Raw genomic sequence first — 18,386 nt, 5'->3', positions numbered from 1 at the left:
CCGCTAGCACACTGGATACAGCCCAGGACTTCCAGATGCAGTGGGTTGGTTTATGATCACAGTAAAGGCAGAAGCTATCAAGAATCTAAACTCTGCTGATAGGTAGGAAAGAGCTTGCATGAAGGGGCCTGTCTCCCCCTTTTCCCTAGATCATACACCCTGACCTGTTAGCTGGTATCTGCTGGCACCTGCTCATGCACCCCAAGCAGGCACGTATGCGCTGGTGTTGAGAGTGCGTGTGGGTATTTGCTCCACGCTGAGCTAAGGTCAAACAGCTTATTATGAGATGCAGAGAGCCCTGCTGCTTTCTCAGTTCACACAACATATTCAAATTATACTAGATCAGGATCAGGCCCATCATGCCCTTTTCAAATCCAAATGCTCTTCGAAGCCAGCCTAACCCAGCATTTGCCAACAGCCATAGCCCCAAGGGGAGAATGACCACAAGAAGGGGCACCACCTGGCTCCACAAATCCCTGTCTGCTCTACAAAGGAGCACCCTCATCATCTTCCATCCAAACCCAGGCATAGGCTGCTTTGGACAGACCCCACCTCCCCCAGACTCTTGCCTTTGCCCCAGGCTGTCAGAGGCACTGTGCAATGTTTGAATCACAGCAGCGAGAAGCCAAGTGCTCAAGCTTGGCTAAACTGAGGGTTGTCAGGGGAGCAACTCCTCTCTTCATGCGAGTGTGGCTTGGCTTGCTGATCTCCAGAGCCCTGCAGTAAAATCCTTGCTACATTCAGCTGGAACATGCCTCCTGGCAAGGCAGTCCCTGCTCAGAGCAGCATCTGTTTTCACCCCTGTCTGCACCCCTGTCCAGACCAGACACCTGATGCTGTGAACAGCCAAAAGTTGCTCCAGGGAACCTGAAAAGCTCAGTGGCCGTGAGAGGAGGAACATGCCTTCAGACTGGCATTAACACTCCACTGAGCGGCTGATGCCAACATTAGCAAGGGCGCAGCTGCAAGAATTCATTGCGCTGCTGGATGCTGGCAACACAACACGGTGGGAGGGCACAACTGCCTTTGTGGTGAGGATCTGGGAGGCAGAGTGAGCAAAATGACAAACAAATGGCTCCAACAATGGCATCTCTCTGTTGCCACTATTCCTCTCGTGTGTTGAGTGAGGTGAGACCAGAGCACAGGAGGCAGGAGAAAGCTGTAGGACAAACCTGAGCTGGTGCCTCTCAACAGCCCCGTCCAGCAGCAGGGCAAGGAGCTGAGAAAATTGGGAGTCCAGCTCCATTCCTGTGTATTCCTCTCATGGTTTGCGGTGACATTTGCCCACATATTTAACTCTGTGGGTCACTAAGGCAGGCATAGCAGAGGCTTCACAAGATTGCAAGTGTTTACAAAGCATTTTGTATTTCTCCAGTGTGACACAAAGCCTCTTTCTTCTCCCACACCCAACATTCATCACAACACACCACTTTGCTTGACGAGCTTGTTTCATCCCTCATTATCACTGGTTTTGCTCTCTTAGGGTCAGCACCTTCCCTGGCAAGGTATGTGGGTTCCCACAGAGCTGGGCACAGTGTGCATGTGCTGGCAGCTGCTCTCCCCATGTCTCTGCCCATGGCCTCTGGCATTAGGAGGTGAGGAGCTAAGAGCTCTGTGTCCAGCCCTGAGGAACCACGTTGGACCTCACCAGGCAGTTTGAGCCACAGAGTAGCTCAGCCATCCCCAGTGCAGACCTGACCCAGGCACACATGCAGGGGCAAAGGGCTCAATCAAGCAGGGAGGGAATGCCAGGCAAGTATCTCTATGGGCTGCCTGCAGAAAGCCCTGGTAGACACAGACCCAGTGGGAAGAGAAGAAAACAGCCAAAACAGTTAAACAAATACACAGGAGGGAGCTGGCAGACAGAAAAGGCAACACGCCGAGCCTGTTTCAGGCTGAGAGTCATGTGCTCAGCCCCCAGCGGGGTTCAAGCACTGCTGGCTCCCAGTAACAACCAGGCCGAGAGGACACACGCACGCACATCACCGTGACAAACCCCACGGTGTCAGTGTCAGCAGCCAGGGACATGTCTGCTTGGCCAGCACAGAACTGCAGTAGCCAGCTGACAAATTCCCTCGAGTTCAGGCTGGAGGCTGAGATGCCTTACAGTCCCGCAGCTCTGGCCAGGCAAAGCACATTCACTGCAGACCCTCAGCTGCATCTTGCCCAGACTGGAATCCAAGTGGCAGCCAGGACATGAGATCAAGGCTGTCTAACCCAAGTGTGCATACAGAAGGGAGGCGGGAAATACATACTGTTATAGGACAGTCTCTTATCTTGGGATACAGACATAAGCAGGCAAGATAGGGAACGAGACACTGTAGGCAGGCCTTTGGTGGGAAAGGCAGCATTCATTACACTGTCCTGTGGGCAACCACGTCCTGGGCACTGTCAGTTCCTACTAACTGAAGTGCATAGATGGGATGTGTCTGTACCCAAATCTAACCCCACAAACTGCTGAACAGCTGTTCCAGCATCCAAGTTGCTTGCTTACGCTCTTGCTTTCCCCCTTGGCTGCAGGAGTTCCCAAAAGAGCAGGAAACACAGAGTATTGAAAAACAAATGTATTTAAATGTATTTAAAACACATACAGCAAGAAAATTGCGTAAGAACACTGAGCTCGTTCTCTCCCCCCTTAAAACATTCAGCTCAGGGCTCCTCCTCTATTGCTATGCCCAAAACCAGCACTGTGGGTACTTCACCCTCAACAAACGGGTGTGAGAGGGGGTGCCAAAGGTAGCACTTTGATCCAACATAAATTGACATCTGCTGACAGCTGCACAGAGATAACACCCAGTAAGGCAAGGGAAGCCTCTTTGCTGGGGCTTTTGGACATTCCCCAGCAGGTATAGAAGTTTCCACTGCCCACACAGATCATCATTAATATCAGAAATAGTTACGCTTTGTCTCAGTTCCCATCTTCCTCTGCCTCCCCGCTCCTCCCCTGCAGAAACCAAGCACAAGGTCAGCCCATGTGGGCACCTGGGGAAATGTCAAGTGTCAGGCACAAGGGCCTGGAGCAGAGAGGCTGGCTGGTTCATGGAGAGTTGAAAGCAGTCTCAATTATCACCCATCAGGCTGTACAGTCACCAGAGATGGGAACAGAGAATCCCTGAGGGTGCTTGCAAACCAAGGGGCGTCGATAATGCTTTTTGAATGTTCCCGCTCCGTCCCTCCTGCAGAGGAGCCCGTAACAACTAGTGACAAACAAACAGCAAATATGCCATGTGTATGGCCAGCAATTCTCTCCCTGCTGTGCTTAGCTACAAGGCAAAATAGTGAACAAAGTTGCTAAACAGACTTGACTGGGCATTTAACTACTTAATTCTGTTCTATTTACAAGGTCTTCAGCAGCTCAGCACTCCCTTAATCCATAAGGCACAAAGCAAGCAAGAGAATGTGCAGCCTAGTCCCTCCAGCTCAGGATCTCTGTAGCATTCCTGGAGGGCTGGAAGACAGAGGTCTCATCTCACAGAAGAACGTGGCAGACTCTGCTGCCAGCCTCAAAACTGCTGGACAATCAGCTTCCGCTTCACATCCCGGCTGAACCTGTTCATCTTGAACACTTCACTGTCAAAGAAGGCTGAGAGGTTGTGGATGTTGATCTGACGAGCCTGGGAGGAGGAGGAGAAGAAGGGAGGGGAGAAGTAAATGTTTATTTAATAAAAATAAGAACCATGTGGTTTTCCATAGCAGAGACTGCATAAAATTTGAGAGTCAGCAATCTCTGCTCTGCTCAGCAGGAACCAGAACTGCAGTAGCAGGGGAGACTGCAGGTCAGGAGGAAAGAAGCATTGGCAGAGCTGAGCTGAGCAAAGAAAAGATGCTGGCTCAGCATCTGCCTGCTCTCAGCTCGTCCTTTTACTCCCACTAGAGCTAGAATGTTACTCCTATCCAAAAGCCCCCCCAGTACCTCACCCAGTGTAAGGGTTTTGCAAGAGACCCCTGACTGGGGGTGGTCACACCAGCAGCACCAAGCTGTGGCTTCAGAAGTAGTTACTCTGCACATTCCATGCAAGGAGCAGAAAAGCAGCAACCCAGGAGTCCAACACTGCTTTAGTGCCAAGCAAGGTTAATACTTTGCACAGAAAGGCCAATCTGGAGTGTATTCTTTGGACCGGGATAAGGATGCATTAAGGAGAAGGTGAGTGAGTCCCAGAAGGGATTGGAAAAGTTCATACGCAGAGATTTTTCTTTTTGCTTCTTCAAATGCAGATGCCAGGGAACTTGAGTTGTCATTCACCTGCAAAGCACCATACTGCAGGATTTACCACTCCAACTCTAAAGCTTTACAAGGGTGCATGAGAACAGAGGGGGAAGAATATGGTCCTTCCAGACAAGAGAGGATGCTGGGTTAAACTGATTACATCAGTCTCTTTTTTGGTATCACAGTGCAGGAAAAGAAGTTACAAGTCTGAGAGTGCCTCTGGTTCTGAGGCTGCAGAGAGAAAGCATGAACCAACCCCAGAAGCAGCTTGTTATAAGCCCATACCTTGTCCACCAGGTCCTTCTCTGGGACCTCTATAGTGTCTTGCTGGGCTCCATAGCGGTTTCTCTGGTACATCACCTGCTCTGCAACCAGCTGCTTCAGGATGAACAGCAGCAGCTCATTGTTGTCTCGCTTGAATGAAAGGTAGCGGGAGAATGTCTGGGAGGAAGGATGAGATGAGCCATGAGGAACAGAATGATGCACTGCAGTCTCCCGTGCCCAACACCAACCAACCCCCTCCTCCCACAGAGCACAAGGGGAACCAAATGACACTGCTGTCATCTGTGCCCTTAGTGCTTCTCAAGTGACTTTGGCCTTGACAAGCTGCCACCTGCACATGCAGTGGCAGCTCTCTGACAGCCACAACAGTCCTCTGCTGACTGCTCTTATTTCCATCTGAAATCTCTGGGGGCACCCTGGTGCCTCTTGGGGGCCAGCAGTGCACTGCTGTGGAGGTGTGCTGCCCACAGGGACACAGCCGTGGGAGGGCTGGTCCTGAGGAAAGCACAGAGCAGCTTCCCTTCACCCAGACTGCCCTGGGTCTCCCCAGCAGACGCTCACACTTGGCTGGCTGTGTGTGGCCAAAGAGAGGCCACGAGTCGTCCAGACAGAGGGCAGACACTCAACAGTGGATAACTGCCAGGCTGTGGCCAGCCAAGAGCTGTTCAAAGCCAGGCCCTGCTGCTCAGAGAAAAGGGCAGACTGCACACTAAACCAGAGTGAGTGCTGCCCTGTGGCAAAATGTCCCTGAGGACCCCACTAAAATGTGAAGAAACCAACTGCCTGCTCAGCTCAGTCACCTGATGGCAGCAGCAGTGGAAGCCCTGTGCCAAAATAGCAGGGAAGGTGTAAAAAAAGGAGATACAGCAGAGCTTTCAATAAAGAGGCTCAGGGTACACTTCCTTCTCAGGCCCAACAAAATCACTGCCCCACCTGAGACTAACGATGGGCAGTCATGGAACAGTGCCATGTTTATGGTTCCTCCTCAGAGGCACCCAGCTTGAGCTGTTTTCTTATTGCACCACAATTAAATTATTTTAAGGATCCAGACATCTGAGACTCTGCTGTGGGAAACCTGGAACTGAGCTGCTAAAGAAACCTTGTCTGACTGTGTCAGGGTGCGGTGTGTAGCTGCAAATGGGCCTCGGTCCCAGCATAGGTGGTGCAAGTGTGACTGCCAGAGTGGCTCCTGGATGGTCAGACAAGGAACTTAACACTTCAGACCCACAGTACTCCATTTACACGGGCTCAGCACCTGGCTCTACAGGACAGACCCCTGCAGAGCATGAAAGAGTCTCCTCCCAGAGCCAGGGCAGTGCAAGGAGGCTGCAGTTGAACCTGGGGGTCTGGGGTGCAGCTCCAGCACTCAGCTCAGCCGGCGCCCACCTTGCGCATGCTCCGCATGACGCTGAACTTCTGTGTGTCGATGAAGCTCTCCAGCATCACCCGGATGGCCATGTTGACATCATCCTCCACCACGTAGTCCCGCAGGTGCATGCGGGCGTGAGCCTCGGCCATGCGGATCATGGACTCGATGTGCCGCACCGTGATGGGGATGCTGCCGGTCGCCTGAGGGCAGAGAGGAGGAGGAGGCAACACCTTATTGGAGGGTACAAGACACAGGGCAAGACAGATCCAACTCCTTTCACCTGGAAGGAAGCTGCTCTGGTTCTCTGATGGGGACTCAAGCTAAGGAGGCTCTGCCACCTGCTGGCACAGCCACACAGCCTGGCACAGCCTGCTCATCTGAATTCAGCATGGTGCGAGGGGATGCTGTAGGGTCACTCTTTGCCACTGTTTAGGGCCTTTCCACGATCAGAAACCAGTTTCCTCCAGCAACTTTTTTGAGGAATTAAGGAAACAAAAAGCTGATCAAAAAAAAAAGCTATAGTTTTCCCAAGCTCCAAAAATCTCCCTCTGACCTCAACAAATTTCTCTCTTCCACTTGGAGAGCATAAAATGAGCCTGAGAGATTCCACAGACAAAGAGCATTTCTACAGATAATGGCTCCCTGTAATGTAGCAGGAGCATATGGGTTTGAGTGAATGCAAACATCTCCTGTGGGCCTGCCAGACTGGGTGACAACAAGAGGACCTTGCCATGGCAGGCACTATACATGTGTCCAGCCCATCAGTCCACACATCACCAACAGGCGAGACTCTGCATTTAGATGAAGAATCAATCATCTGTTCAGCAGACACTGCAGGATCTGCCTGTCTCTCACAAAACAGTGGCACAGACTTTTGTGATGGGAAAGGCAAGAATGTGTCAACATATGCTGGAGCAGTCTCAGGCTGATTTGCAGACTAGATACATGTTTCTTCCCCCTTTCCTCAGTATTCTCACCATGGACTCCTTCCTGAGGTCACTGTACATCCTGGCCACCTTGTCCTGGTCCATCTGGTTGAGTTTGGGGTGGACTTTCTCTTTGGCATAGATGATGTATTTCCTCAGGATCTCTTGAGGAAGGGGTTCAACCCCATACGTGTTGGGAAGAATGACCTCATCAGCGTCCCCATTCACTGCCTCCTTGCTACTTGGGTGGTGCTTGACGTGGCTGCCAACAACGAACCGGGCAAGCATTTCATCCTGCAAGAGAGGAGTAGACTAATAGACACTGAACACACTCACTGGACAGAAGAACTCAATGGGCAACAGCAGCTGAGCAGCCCAACAGCAGCACTGCAAGCCCAGCACAAGCTCATCTTCACAGCACAGCCTGTTACCTGCACAGGGTCCACTGTGTCTCGCACCACACACAGGATATCAAATCGAGAGATGATGGGCTCTGTCAGGTCCACGTTCTCTGAGAAAGTTAATGATGGGTCGTATCGTCCACCTGGAGCACAGAGACAACCCAAGTCAAACATAGGCACCAAGGCTGAAGCTTTGGAGCAAGCACAGACCTTCAGCACTTTACTGAAGACTCTACTGCTCGCTTGATCTCCGCCTCAGAATGAGGGAACCAAGCTCTGCCATAGCTCTCATGACTGTGGATTGGCGCTGGAAGCCTGAGATGATCCTACAGATTCTCAGCCCTTACCTATGGGATTGGCAGCAGCAATAACGGTGCAACGAGCTTGCAAGGATGTGACAATGCCTGCTTTGGAGATGGAAATGCTTTGCTGTTCCATGGCTTCGTGGATGCTGGTCCTATCCTGATCATTCATCTACAGGAAAGCAAGAATGACTCAGAGTGAATCTGTGTCTACACCCCTTTGCCCAGCATACCAAGGGGAATCAGCTCCTGATGCTCTGAAAAGGCAGCAAACTGCACTATGGACCAGCAAGGGCCTGAGTAAAGGGCAGCAACCTTGGTCAGCTGGGTGACGTCCCCAGGAGTTATGCCGTGTCCTCACTGCAGAGGTTACAGCTGGTCCCTTCACAACTAACCCCTCCCAGAGAGAGGAAGCTGGGCTCACCTTGTCGAATTCATCTATCAGGCAGACACCTCTGTCAGCCAGCACGAGGGCTCCTGCCTCCAAAGTCCACTCCTTGCTGACCGGGTGCCGCTGCACGTAGGCTGTGAGGCCCACAGCAGAAGCACCCTGGCCAGTGGTGAAAATTGCTCTGCTCGATGCCTTCTCTATGTATTTGAGAAACTGGGATTTCGCAGTGCCAGGGTCTCCACACAGAAGCACGTTGATGTCACCGCGGACTTTGTGTTTGCCACCTACAAAAGTCACAGGAAAGCCACGTTGGCAGCTGAGTGCATGGCTTGACAGCAACCCTGCCCTGAGCACCACAGAGCTGAAGGGAGGGCAACCAGCAGGCAGGACAACCAGTTAACAGGGAAGTTGAGGGAAAAAGAAAATCAGCTTAGGAGGTGGTCAAGTTTGTAAAACAGACTTTCTAACCCTGCTCCCTGCTGAGCACATCCTTCTCAGAAGATTGTAACAGATCAAGGTGCCAAAAGGTCAAACCTCTGAAGGGGCATCGAACATGACTTCGTACAGGAGGGATAAAAACTTGATTAAGTTTGCAGCAGGAGCTGTTTTCAGTCCTAGCATTTCTACTGTCACAACAGTTTTCAGTGTGATAAAAGCAGACATTTCAACTACAGATATCCCTCGGCCTGCTACCTTGTCTGTCACCAAGCCACTCAGACAACTGTAATCGCTCTCACTGCAACAGCACAGATCCATTTGCTCTCTGCTGAGTGAGGCCCAAGAGACAAAAGTGACACTCACCTGGATTTTTGGGCTCTCCACCAAAGAGAGCCAAAGCCAAGCCCCTCTTGATATCTTCATGTCCATAAATAGATGGAGCAATGCTGGCAAAAATCTGAAAGGAAAGTCAGAGGAGTTGTCCATTTCCCATTCTGGGCAGAATTTTGCATGAACATCAGCAAGGTGCCACATCTAAAGCCACTCTTAAGGTACTGCTCTCTCCAAAGAGTATTTTATTATCCAGCATGTGGAGGCTTTTTCAAAGGTAACTACCCACCCAGTGTCCCCTAAAGGAGCTTCACAAAAATGGTGCTGTTGGGGCATGGCAGATTATTTAGTCTAGTACTGGAAGCTGCTGCCACTGCCTCCACAACCCTGTTGTACACAACACACATCAGAGTGGCTGTTATCAGCTGTTGTAAAGCTGGAGACCTTGATCCGAGGCTTACTCACTGCACATGATAGGAGTTGAATGGGCTATGCCACACATGAATTGTCATCATGGTCAGATATTAAGGAAAACTGGCTTATTTTCCCAAGAATATTCTGAAAATAACCGGGTGCCGGACAATACTCATGTCAGAACAGTCCTTGCATCAACTGAAGCTTCTGCATCCACTGCACAGCTGTTACTGTAAGAACAGCATGTCTAAGGCAACAGAACAAAGTCCCCCATTACAGAGCTTAAACCTGACCCAAGTAAGGTTGAACATGCACCAATCCAGGAGCTTTGTTCTTTCAAGTATTGGGTTCAGGCCTTAGCATAGAGAGGAAATGAAGCTAAGATGTCTATCACAGCTTAAAGTAAGTAATAACACCCTCTTAAGGGCATTGGAGATGCAGTCATTGGCCTCTCAGAATATTTCCTCTGCTTTGCTTTCAAGATACAGGGAGAGAAAACTGACCAGATATAAGCAGTGTGAGTGCCTCTCTCCTGTCTTTCAGCCCTGTTGGGATGTAGAAGGCTCAGAGAAGGAAGGGGAGAAAGAGAAAATCTGACCTCCAATAGTACAAAGAAACTTTCTTATTTAGTTCCATCCTATAATTGACTCTCATCAACAGCTGTCTGAGAGCTACAGAAGACCATTCAGAGGGAACTGGAATTTCTAAAGATTCCTTTAACCACTGTTTGGCCAGCTGACACGGCAAGCTGTCAAAAGGAAAAGAAGGGATCTCTGAAGCTAACCCACCTTCTCCCCAATTTGCTCATCCTTGGACAGACCCACAATCACTTTCACGTCTTCATCAGTCAGTTCTCCAACAGCCAGCTTGTTGTCCTTCTTGGCAATGTGGTTGGCCAGGATCACGGTGGCGAACACTGGGAACCCATTGGCGGTGTTCAAGGAGCCATCATAGTTGTTGTGGTAGATCCCTGTGAGCTCCTGGGAAGCAGGAAATGCTGTGTCAGTGCCTGCACAGTATAATGCAGCCCCTTCTCTCCATTTTAAGATAAGTGGCTGCCCAAATGCATCCAAAGACAATCCCTCCCCACGTCCCCACGGACGTTCCAGTGATGTCACTGTCAGAATTTAAAAATGTTTTGTGCTCACCCCCTACTTGAACAATGTACTACTCACAATCTCATCCCCTGGCTTGCAACTGTCCACCAGGTCAGCGAGGAGAATGGCATCCTTGGAGCGGGGCAGCCTGCCAGCAGCCACCTTCCCAGGGCTCTCCTGGATCTTGATGCGCTGATAGTTCTGATAGACCGTCTGCAGAACAGAACAAAAGGTACCCAGCAGGTCTGGCAGCCATCAGCATAGCTGATGCTTTTCACCTCACCAGAGAAGGACTTACTACACTTTGGTTAGAAAACTAAGGGCATGGGAGGACGGAGGTTGTGAGGAGCAATTCCAGGATACGACAGACAACAATGAGGATGGGAAAGCACTTTGCTGCATCTCACCACTGTGTTTCAGCCTCCACAGTGTTTGCCCACCCAAATACTGGATCAGCTCCTGGGAGGAGGATCCTTCACTTGCGACGGTTAAAGCTATCAAAGCAAAGAATGAAAGTCAGAAGCTCTACATCAATGATTTTGCTACTGTCTTCTGGTTTCCTAAGCTGACAGTTCAGGACATACTGACCTAACTTGGGAAGGAGGAGAGCTGGACAGTCTGTGTCTGCATCTCTAAAATATGGATAAATCACTGTGTACCACAGAGATGACTGTGGCAAACAATTCAATCCAAACACAGTGTGACAGTAACTTACTTTTGGCTGATACACTGAGTACATTCAGGTCAAGAGCTCAAATAGACAAGAGCTATCTTCACAGACCCCCGGATATAGCAGCAGGCTCCCTACACCAAGCTGTTCAAAGGGTGGGAACCAAGGCAGGGCTGGGAGGAACAGGCAGTGAAGCAGGATGAGCAGCCAGGCCCATCCAGGCAAGCACATCATCTCTTACCTCTTCCATGTTGATTTCAAAGGGGCCAAGAGACTGACACTCTGGGCAGGAACCGGGTTTCACCTCCTGGTTCTGGGACTGGAAAAAGGGTCCCAGGATGAAGCGGCACTTGCTGCAGTTGTATTTGACCATGCTGAGCTGAGGCAGGACCCCTGTGCAACTTGTCACCACTCCGCTGGTCCGGATCAACTGATTCAGGTGCAGTTGCCTGAGGAAAAGAGAGGACACTGATGCCCTGGATGCAGGGCACAAAAGGCAAAACACCCTACAGAAATACTCTTGCTACAAAGCACAAGTTTTCTACCAATGTTTGTGTTTTATTTTGGAAGTTCATCCTTAATATGATTTTTTCCCCGTGATAACTTCAGTCATCCTGTCAGACTTACCCAGAGGTTTAGCTAACAGGTGAGCCCTCTCAAGGCCCCCAAAGCCTGTTGCAGGCCCCACAGCCACTGCTGGTAATTCTGCTGCTTACCTGAGCGACCGCAGCTCTTCCACCAGAGGGAGGTGGGAGATGCGGACATGGATCTCCTGAGCAATACGATCGTATTTGGGGTACATGGCCAACACCACTTCCTTGGCTGCCTCATCAAAGATCTTCAGCATTTCTGCTGGGGCCTCAGGCAGAAAGTAGGCAAGGACATGTTCCTGGGCTGCCAGATCCTCATAGTTCACCACCAGACTCTCTCTGTTTTCTTAAGAAAAAGATGGGGTGAATTGTAAGTTCAGCCTGCTCACTCAAGGAGTTTGCAAAGGACAGCCGGAACAGGCAAGCCTGAATCCTACAGGCTGCAATGTCTACACCTTCCCTGAAAAATGTTTCAAAGTCAACAGTTTGAAAATGGGTGGAAAATTCTTATAAATTGATTTCTCTATCAAATTCCTCATCAGTACCAAGGTTCTGATTGTTTCTCTCTAATTCTACACAGATACTTCCCAAGCTCAATGTTCCTGAGATTCAAAAGCCTCAGCCCAACACACAACTCTCTCAGAGACCTCCAGGAAACTGAAGTTAATAGGAGAGACATTATGTGTGCTCAATGGCTGGCAAAAAACCTCCAGTGTCTTATGTTTGTGAAAAAGGATGAGACAAATGCCTTTTATTTCCTAGCTATATAAAACTGATCCTGTTCCATGGCTCAAGCTTCTGCTCAATATAAAGAAGAAATACAAAACAAGTACAGTTACATGAGCTGTTCCTAGATGTGACAATTTCTGCTTTTAAAATTAATCAAAGACAGCCTTAATGACTGCTTCTTCTGGCAGTGTCTAGTCAGAATACAAGGCCGCAACACTGACACGGTTTCCAAAGTCACAAGCTCTATTTGTGTCCCCTTGCTGGATAATCCACTTTCCAGTGTGAGAAAGTTACTGGCGCAGACAGCAAGCAATTGTTGTCTCTTTCAGATCACAAACTTGCAGACCACTGTCTGCTGCCCCACATATTCTTTTGCTAGCATTTCTACAAAATGAATATTAATGAGCACCAGACGCCAGGGGCCTTCTAATTAGTCAGCCAGAATCAAAGAAGATAGTAGACATGTTTCCATTATTCATTTATCTCCATCAGCATGAGACTTTCTTAAAGTGCTGACTCAATGTCTGGAACAAAGAGGGCAGGCAGAAAAAAAAATCCACCTCTGGACCGGACCTCCACAAAGTACTGTGACCCACATAAAGAGGAAAGAGAGAGAGCCTCTAATCACTCAGCCCTACCTTTGCACATGTCACTGATCCTCTCCTTGAAGACATTGTGCCCATGGTCATCCACATGAGTCTTCAGGAAGTTCTTGAAGCGGTGGTAGATCTCAAGGCGTGGAGCTGCCATGGAAACCCACTCCCGCACTGAATGTCCTTTCATGTCTTCCAGGTTCTCGATGCTCTCAATCATGTCCTCATCCTCCTCTTCCACGCCTTCGGCAGCCCGTTCTGCCAGCCGCCTCTTCCGCGAGGGACGGTCTTCATCTTCATCATCGCTGTCTAAGGGTTGGGAGGAAAAAGTGTTGAAGAGCTGGAATTCCTATTCCCACTCTTTCAATTAGTCACAGGTTACATGGGCTGTGGAAGCAAATAGGTCAGAGCCTGGGATATAAACTAAGAGACATCCCAGGGCCAGCCTAAATCTAGTTTTATTGTGGCTCCCACATCTTCCACGACATAGCTAAGGACTTTAGGGGTGTGAATAGTTAGATTTGTATGCAACAGCAAACATTCATGTCCATTACTGCACTGAATGGACAGAAACAGAAGCACAAGAGACAGGCTTCTAAGTGCATCAAAGGCCCCCCATTCAGCCCACAAAAGTCTCTATAGGAACAACACCACCAACAAACCCTACAGTATACACTTGGTAGAATCCCAACCCTTTAATACTGGCCCAAGATCCTGACTTTAGTTCAGTGGTAACATAGAAGAACACACCAAGCCCAAATACACCAGAGCTCTAGAGATGTCCCTGCTAACCTGAGGGAAGGAGTCCACCCAGACCAGGTTACAGTCAACCACAGGAGGATCAGTAGCCCACCTCGTACAGCTCATTCCACCTACCGTAGAGCAGCCCCCTCCGCATGCGGCCCATGCCCTGCTCCAGCTCCCGGTCCCGCTGCCTCATCTCCCGCTCTGCAGCTTCCCTCTGGCTGGCAGTCAGCTCCTCCACGTCCTCATCATCCAGGGCCAGGCCCTCTGCCTCGTACACATCCAGCTCGGGGATGGGGCGGTAATCCCTAGGACACACACAGAGCATGGAATCAGGCCAGGAAAGCCCTTCTCCTGCCCTTCTCTGGCTCCTGCTGGGCAAGTGTCAGGACAGTTGTTCTGCAGTAGGACAAAAATGTGTTAAGCAGGAAGGCACTTTACAATGGATGATGCCCTGCAGCAGCACTGTTACAAGTGCCAAGGCTCCAGAATCGTGGTTAGGAATGCCAGCATTCAAGCCTTTGTGTTGTGAAGTTCCTCAGCTTGCCAGCAGCCTGGCATTAAAAAAAAACATCAAAATTTACGCCTGCAGGAGTGAAAAACTCGGCCGGACACACATCATGCATCCGGGGAGATCGTGGTTTACCCACTCTGGACCACGATGACACTTTGCTCCCAGCTTTGCTCAGTTCTCTCAGGAGTCAAATGACAACACGCCCCGACCTCTGTTCACTCTGTGGCAGCTCTTCAGCCCTCTCACCCCACCTACGAGCACACCACGGCTGAGAGCACCCCTCCACCTCGCTGGCTGCACCGACGGTGCCCAGCACCCCATCCACGGACACAACCCTCGGCAGAAGCTGGCTCCTACCGCTTTCCTTACCTTTCCATCCCTTCCCCGATGAGCTCTTCCCCTTCTTCCTCCTCCTCTTCGGGGAGCCCCCCGGTGCCCAGGAGCCCTTCGGACTCATCCTCGAAGGGGGGCAGGTCCCGGCCGGGGCTGGAGGTGAAGGCATCGCCTCGTCGTGAGCTCCGCAAGGGGCTGGTCACCGCCGTCTGCGACTCGGAGGAGTCCTGGGAGGGCAGGAGGGAGGGGGTGAGGCCGGGGGGCCCGGGGCTGCGGGGGGATCAATGCTTCCAGGGGCCTCTGCGATGGGGGCGGCGGTCAGAAGGGGGGCACGGATCACCGATGAGTTATAATAATAATAATTAACCCTCCTCGCAAATGACAATGGAAACACATGGCGGGGCTGGGGGTGGGGGGGGTGGGGGTAAATCCATCCTCCGAGCCCAGCGCAGCCGGAGCGGAGGGGAAGGGTCCGATCCTATCCCGGCCTGGCTCTCCTCTACGGCGCAGTCCATGGGGGAATTTTCCGTCGGCGTTTCGGGTGTCCCCCGCCGAGAGCACCCTCATTATCCTCCCAACACCCCCCCCTCGCCAAATCCTCTCGGGACCCCACATGACCGCAGCGCCAAGTCTCCCCGGGGAGGACTCGGGTCCCGTACCCCAACTCCATGGCTTCCCAGTCCCAGTCCCAGTCCCAGTCCCAGTAGCTCACCGCCATCTCCGCCGCTTCCTGCCCGGCCGCACTCCGCGCGAAAACCGGCCCACGTGGTCAAAAGCGCGCGAAACTTCATGAATAATGAATAGGCTGTATGTGTAAGCCCCGCCCCTTATGAATATGGATGAGGCGGGCGCGGGAGCCTGGAGCGGGAGGGAGTCTGGGAAATGCCCGGTCGTTCCCGGCCGAGGTGTCTCGGGCCTCTGGTGAGTGGCAGTGACAAAGTGGCAAACATTTGGGCATTTCCCTCTGAGCTCGAGGGGTCTCCTCCTACCGGAAACCCGAGTCTCGGGAGAGATCCCTCTGGGAACTCCCGTGCTCATGTTTGCCTCTTTCGCAGCTATAATCGTCTGGCTTGATTGGGTTTGTCGCTGACCCAGTTGAATCACCTTTGTTCTGATTCTCACTAAAACTGTATGAGGTGGGAGGGAGGTTCTGGCTTTTCTTTTTTTCCTTCTCTGTGTGTGTGTGTGTGTGTGTGTGTGTATGTGTGAGCCTGTGTGGGATAACAGTCACGGGGAGCTGATTGGCAACATTCTGGAGAGCACACACATCTGTCTCCCCAGCTGTTCCGTGCAGCAAGCAATTCCATTTGGGAGAGCAACCTGTCAGATGGAAACCGGAAAAGGAATTTAGAGAGACAAAACAAAGAACGTGCTGATGTTTGGCAGGGAGGTGACATGCTTCCATTCCAGGCCACAGGCTCTTGCATAACAGCAGGTGGTTTGGATTTTGGAGATCTGCATTCTCTGAAGGGTTTCTCACCACTATTTAGTATCAGGCTATTTCTGCTCTTGGCTGGACTTGAGTGTGGGACAGTGACCATGAAACAGGAGACACCAGAAGCAAAAGTGACTGAAGAGGCAGCTGACAATCTGAAATGGCTCTTCCAGGGGCCCAGCTGAATGACTCAGACTGGTACTAATATAGCAAAGCAGGAGCATCATGATATAAAAAGAAAAGGGTGGCTCAGCCTTTTCTCTGTGACACATGACGAGGAGTTGGCTGGTGCTCGGAGTGAAACAGGCACAGAGACCCCCCCAAAAATGCTGCCACTTGTAGGCTACTAAAGACCACCATGGTCTTGATGATCTCAGAAGTCACAGAATTACAGAACCATGAAGGTTGGAAAAGATCCCCACTAAACTATGTCTCTAAGCACCATATCTACACATTTTTTGAATACTTTCAGGAACAGTGATTCCACCACCTCCTTGGGATGCCTGTTCAATGATTGAGCACCCTTTCAGTGAAGAATCTTTTCCTAATATCCAAAATTTTCCAACCTTAATGATTCTGTGATTCTATGGCTTGAGGGAAGGCAGCCAGGACCTGGGTAAGGTGTTGCTGTCTGACAAGGCCCAGGTGACACGCTGTGATGAACCGGTGTCACCACAGGGTGCCACTGTCTCTCCAGGCACTGGACAGCTGGATGGACAGGCAACTATTCTGCTGTCCTTCCCAGAAGATCATGCACCACACCCATGTTTTCACTGTTCTCTTTGTGTGGCAGCTACAAGTGGTCCTGTGCTTGAACTGGGGCACTAAGTCTCTTTGAGAAGAACTGAGCTTGGCAGATAAAACCATCCCTAAAATCGGGCTGCTGCCACGCATGGGACAGGGTTCCTTGTGCTGCACTAGAGACGATGCACTGGGGCATGTGAGGGGGCTGAGATGCAGACAGGCTGCTCGCTGGGGTGACCTCAGCTGACCACCAAACTCCTGAATATCAGCAACGCCACTAGGATTTTGCAGACTGGTAGCTTCTTACAGCATGAGAGGAGGGGACTGAATTCCCCTTGAAAAGAAGGGCAGAGACACAGGAGTGCAGCCCAGATGGTATCCTGTGGTGCAAATTTATGCCCAATACTAGAAATGAGTTGGTTGGTAGAGCAGCTCTGAATCAAGGCAAGCACATCTGTCCCTGCAGTTGTTCAGCACCTGAACAGCAAAGCAGTTTCAGATGAGAAGTAATATCCTCTCCAGGAGACTGATATAATAAAAGCTGAAAGAGTATTGGAGAGAGATAAAATGTCCCAGAAGAGGGGAATTTGGTGATGATACGAGGGTGTAATGCTGTCCTGGAAACCACGTCTGGACGTTCCGCCTCTGATGCCTGCAAGTCAGGTGAGATTGCCAAAGCACAGCAGACTGCAGCAGGTACAGCACCAAGTGCCAGCTTTCCTTGGGGCCCTCAAGGTTATACCAAGGCTGCTGAATATCACCTCTTGTCCTGCTTCAGCCTGGCAAACACCAAGAGACACAGCAAGGACAAAGGGAGTCAGCCCTGCCGTCTTTATACCCTGACAGGGGAGATGATGCAGAGTGTGAAAGGACATGGAGCAGTCCTTGGAGGTGGGAAGAGTGTATGTTTGTACACACCATGTTGGGGCTGAAAGGCAAGGCTTATCAATACAAAGGAACTATAAATGCAGATCCCCAACTCCTCTGTTTCACATAAGCAGTGAGGAAGGGAGGACCTAAAGTGTCACGGTCCTTGCAGTGGCACCCAGCAGTCTTCTGTCCATGAGACAACTTTTGGATCTGGTGTCCCAAATGTTGGGCTCTAGCCTCAGAGTGGATCAGATGGAAAAAAGCAGGTGGATTGCAAAGCAAAATCTCTCCTTCTGACACAGTTATGTGGGAGGTAACACTTCTACTAGTTAGTGCCTGAGGCTACAAGTGAGAAGACATGCATTTCACTTGTCTCTGTTACTAAGGCACTTTTTAGGCAGAAGCACCCCACCTCTCTTTAAACAGAAATGTCCCTTCTGTAACACAGAGATCAGAAGCCTTTGAGCTTGGATCCATAAATAGAACATGCCAAAGTATTACAACGTATCATTAACCTGAGCAACACTGTGAGATGAGACAAGCTAAGGACTGGCTTCTCCAGATGTCATTCCAAAGGCATGACACCAGCATGAAAACCTGTTTCCACCCAGTGGAAAATCAGAGGAATACAGCTGAGGCAGGTAACACAGTCTCTGCATCCCTTCCATGAGGCTTGCTGAGGTGTAGCTGGAAAATTTAACCTGAGAAGAGGTATCAAGCAGATTTAAGCTGAGAAAGATGTATGTGAGGGTGGGCTTGGAACCCCCTGTGTGAGCTGTTCGCTGGAGCAGGGCACACAAACTTGACTAACACAGGGATCTCCTAAAGAGGCGGAGGCTCTGTACAACAAACTTCAGCTTAGCAAAAAACTTGCAGTCCTATGGAAGTAATCCCTGCAGCCACAGGTGAGCCACGGGTAGAAGAAAACAATGCCAGAGTGTATCCTCCAGCCCTTGAAATGACTCAGATAACAAGCATTCTCCCTGAAACTCTGTTCCCTCTCAGAC

The 18,386-nt window shown here is 50.6% G+C and overlaps 1 protein-coding gene across 1 annotated transcript; it reads right to left on the bottom strand.

Annotated features, from left to right (window-relative positions):
- Window positions 1-2,549: 2,549 nt before the first annotated feature.
- On the bottom strand, window positions 2,550-15,120 carry MCM2 (minichromosome maintenance complex component 2). The gene is made up of 16 exons (XM_027882698.1): window positions 15,043-15,120; window positions 14,367-14,557; window positions 13,616-13,791; window positions 12,785-13,048; window positions 11,544-11,763; window positions 11,069-11,276; window positions 10,236-10,370; window positions 9,849-10,040; window positions 8,680-8,773; window positions 7,912-8,162; window positions 7,533-7,659; window positions 7,216-7,328; window positions 6,836-7,078; window positions 5,876-6,058; window positions 4,493-4,648; window positions 2,550-3,614 (listed from the first exon to the last, which is right to left on the bottom strand). The coding sequence occupies exons 1-16, from the start codon at window positions 15,046-15,048 to the stop codon at window positions 3,504-3,506; spliced, it is 2,670 nt and encodes an 889-aa protein (XP_027738499.1). The 5' UTR covers window positions 15,049-15,120; the 3' UTR covers window positions 2,550-3,503.
- Window positions 15,121-18,386: the final 3,266 nt, after the last annotated feature.

Source organism: Empidonax traillii, unplaced genomic scaffold (assembly GCF_003031625.1).
Source record: "Empidonax traillii isolate 1590-97213 ecotype Southwest subspecies unplaced genomic scaffold, ASM303162v1 scaffold109:size1658292, whole genome shotgun sequence".
NCBI classification, from domain to species: Eukaryota; Metazoa; Chordata; class Aves; order Passeriformes; family Tyrannidae; genus Empidonax; species Empidonax traillii.
Note: the sequence above shows the minus strand (reverse complement) of the source record. Positions and strands in the feature narration are given on the sequence as shown.

What these genes read in the sequence shown, in the direction of transcription:
- MCM2 (XM_027882698.1), bottom strand. An exon ending in ATCGGGGAAGGGATGGAAAG is followed by an intron (nt 13,792 to 14,366) that starts GTAAGGAAAGCG and finishes TGTGTGTCCTAG; the next exon opens with GGATTACCGCCCCATCCCCG. An exon ending in GCAAGCCAGGGGATGAGATT is followed by an intron (nt 10,041 to 10,235) that starts GTGAGTAGTACA and finishes CCTGCTTCCCAG; the next exon opens with GAGCTCACAGGGATCTACCA.